At 46.1% G+C, this 2,500-nt stretch overlaps 1 protein-coding gene across 1 annotated transcript in view; it reads left to right on the plus strand.

Moving 5' to 3' along the window:
* Positions 1-2,500, plus strand: part of LOC311313145 (follistatin-related protein 1-like) — a gene marked incomplete at its 5' end in the record, with an annotated part of 13,322 nt that overhangs the window by 5,138 nt on the left and 5,684 nt on the right. Inside the window, one exon of the mRNA XM_084443206.1 lies at positions 1,700-1,818. Coding sequence (XP_084299332.1) covers positions 1,700-1,818 — 119 coding nt within the window. The remainder of the gene's footprint in view (positions 1-1,699; positions 1,819-2,500) is intronic.

Raw genomic sequence — 2,500 nt, forward strand, 5'->3', positions numbered from 1 at the left:
GCTTCATGCCTGGTAGAGTTATATTGTTATATGACCTGTTATATTGTTGTTAATAGCGTTTTATATTGCTTATGATGTAACCAGGGCACCATTGTAAGTGAGACCTTGGTCTCCATGGGCTCCCCTGGTTAAATAAAGATCACATCTATTTTAAAAGGTAGTCCCACTTTCAACCAGACGTTTCAGTCTGACCCGTGTTTGCTGAAGCGCGTACCACGCGTGTCGCTCTGCCGGCGCCGCCACAGCGACACGCCCATTACCGCTGTTGCCACAGCGACACGCCCAATGAGGAGTGATCACCCGTTAACGGTGACCAGAAGCCTCGGAAGACCGTTACCATTACAGCTTCTACCCGTTACGCCATCAACCGTTACAGTATTTTGAAGTGATATAGTACTACATGTACAGTAGGAGACATATTATGGGCTGGATTCACCCTGAACACTAGGAGGTGTAAACTAAGTGGTGTGTTGATTAGATAAGAACAGGTGAGGACAGGTATGGCGTGTGTGTGTGTGTGTGTGTGTGTGTGTGTGTGTGTGTGTGTGTGTAGGTGAGTGAGTGTGTATGTGTGTGTGTGTGTGTGTGCGTGTGTGTGTGTGTGTGTGTGAGCGTGTGAGTGTGTGCGTGAGTGTGAGTATGTGCGTGTGTGTGCGTGTGTGTGTGTGCATGTGAGTATGTGCGTGTGAGTATGTGCGTGTGTGTGAGTGTGTGTGTGAGTGTGTGCGTGCATGTGAGTGTGAGTATGTGCGTGTGTGTGCGTGTGTGTTTGAGTATGTGCGTGTGCGTGTGTGTGTGTGTGTGTGTGTTTGAGTATGTGCGTGTGCGAGTGTGTGTGTGTGTGTGTGTGTGGCTCTTGTCTCTCGACTGATGAACCAGCGGTGATGACCGCGATAAACCGTCTCAAAGTGCAGAGTTCTCTCACACAGCGTTTACAGGTCAGCTGCTCCGTATGATAACCATGGGTCAGAGGAGGGTAGGGTCAGCTGCTCCATATGATAACCATGGGCTGGAGTGGAGCTAAATCTACCGTAATACTCTGAATAATCTACCGTAATACTCTGAATAATCTACCGTAATACTCTGAATAATCTACTGTAGTACTCTGAATAATCTACCGTAATACTCTGAATAATCTACCGTAATACTCTGAATAATCTACCGTAATACTCAGAATACTGTGGGTTGTTTTTTGTCGTCGTTTCTCTGAAGAGGTCCTTATGGTTGAGGTAAGGTTATGTAAACAAGGCATGATGGATGTGTGAAAGGTTACTCTGCGTTCTCCTCTGTTCCCAGTGTGATGGGCTCGGTTCTGCTCCAGCAGACTGGAACCGCACGCCTCTGGCTCTCAGATCACCATTTTACACTTAGACCATTTTACATCTATTCTTTTTTGATTGGTCAACAGAGGCTCACCTACTGTAATAGTCCCCCCCTTCTCTCTCTTTCTCCCTCTCTCTCTCTCCCTCTCTCTCTCTCCCTCTCTCTCTCACTCTCTCTCGCTCTCCCTCTCTCTTTCTCTCTACCCCTCTCTCTCTTTCTCCCTCTGATTGATTTGATTGATTGATTTTTATTTATTTTTAAGACAGGGACAAGGTACAGTAGACATTTACCCTATAGAATAGGGAGAGATGCTACAATGTTATAGCTAAAACAGCACTCTCTTTCTGTGTGTGTGTGTGTGTGTGTGTGTGTGTAGAACTATGACAACGGTGACTCTCAGCTGGACTCCTCTGAGCTGCTCAAGTTCATCCAACACAACGACTCGGCCGTGGACATGCAGTCCTACGCAGACCAGGAGAGCAACAAGCTACTCAGGTCAGTGTGTGTGTGTGTGTGTGAGAGAGAGAGAGAGACAGAGAGAGAGAGAGAGAAAGAGAAAGAGAAGAGAGAGAGAGAGAGAGAGATAGAGAGAGAGAGAGATAGAAAGAGAAGAGAGAGAGTGTACGTGCCTGTATACTGTACCTGTACATTCTAGAACTTTCTGGTTCCCACATTCTGTGTATAGATGCTATTTTAAGCCCTGCTCTATCTGTCCCAGACAGTAAACACAGTGTATGTGTGTGCGCGTGTGTGTGTGTGTGTGTGTGTGTGTGTGTGTGTGTGAATTCTGTGTATTGACAGACATGGACACGATAAGACCAGAGATACAGCTGTGCTAGCAGCTAACAGTGTTGCAATGTTTACCTTCGTAGGAATAGGAACCTCCTGGAACCACTTCTGTATCTGTAGAACGTAGAGGGGGAACCAGAATTATTGCCAGGTGGTTCTTACATATGCTAGGATTTTTTTCTGGTCAGTTGGTGAATAACACTGATGGATAGACACGACAGTCATGGTTCAAGGACGAGACGGGACAGTGCAAATGAACAGTGTCAAATACAAAATGCAAAATGGTGTGCGGTGTGTGTGTATGGGTCAATGACGGGTACGTTTAGAATGTCACTCAGTACAATGCCCCCTTGAAAAATGCTATTTTTTGCCCATTTTTCATAATCAC

This window comes from Borostomias antarcticus, assembly GCF_949987555.1.
Source record: "Borostomias antarcticus genome assembly, chromosome: 9".
NCBI classification, from domain to species: domain Eukaryota; kingdom Metazoa; phylum Chordata; class Actinopteri; order Stomiiformes; family Stomiidae; genus Borostomias; species Borostomias antarcticus.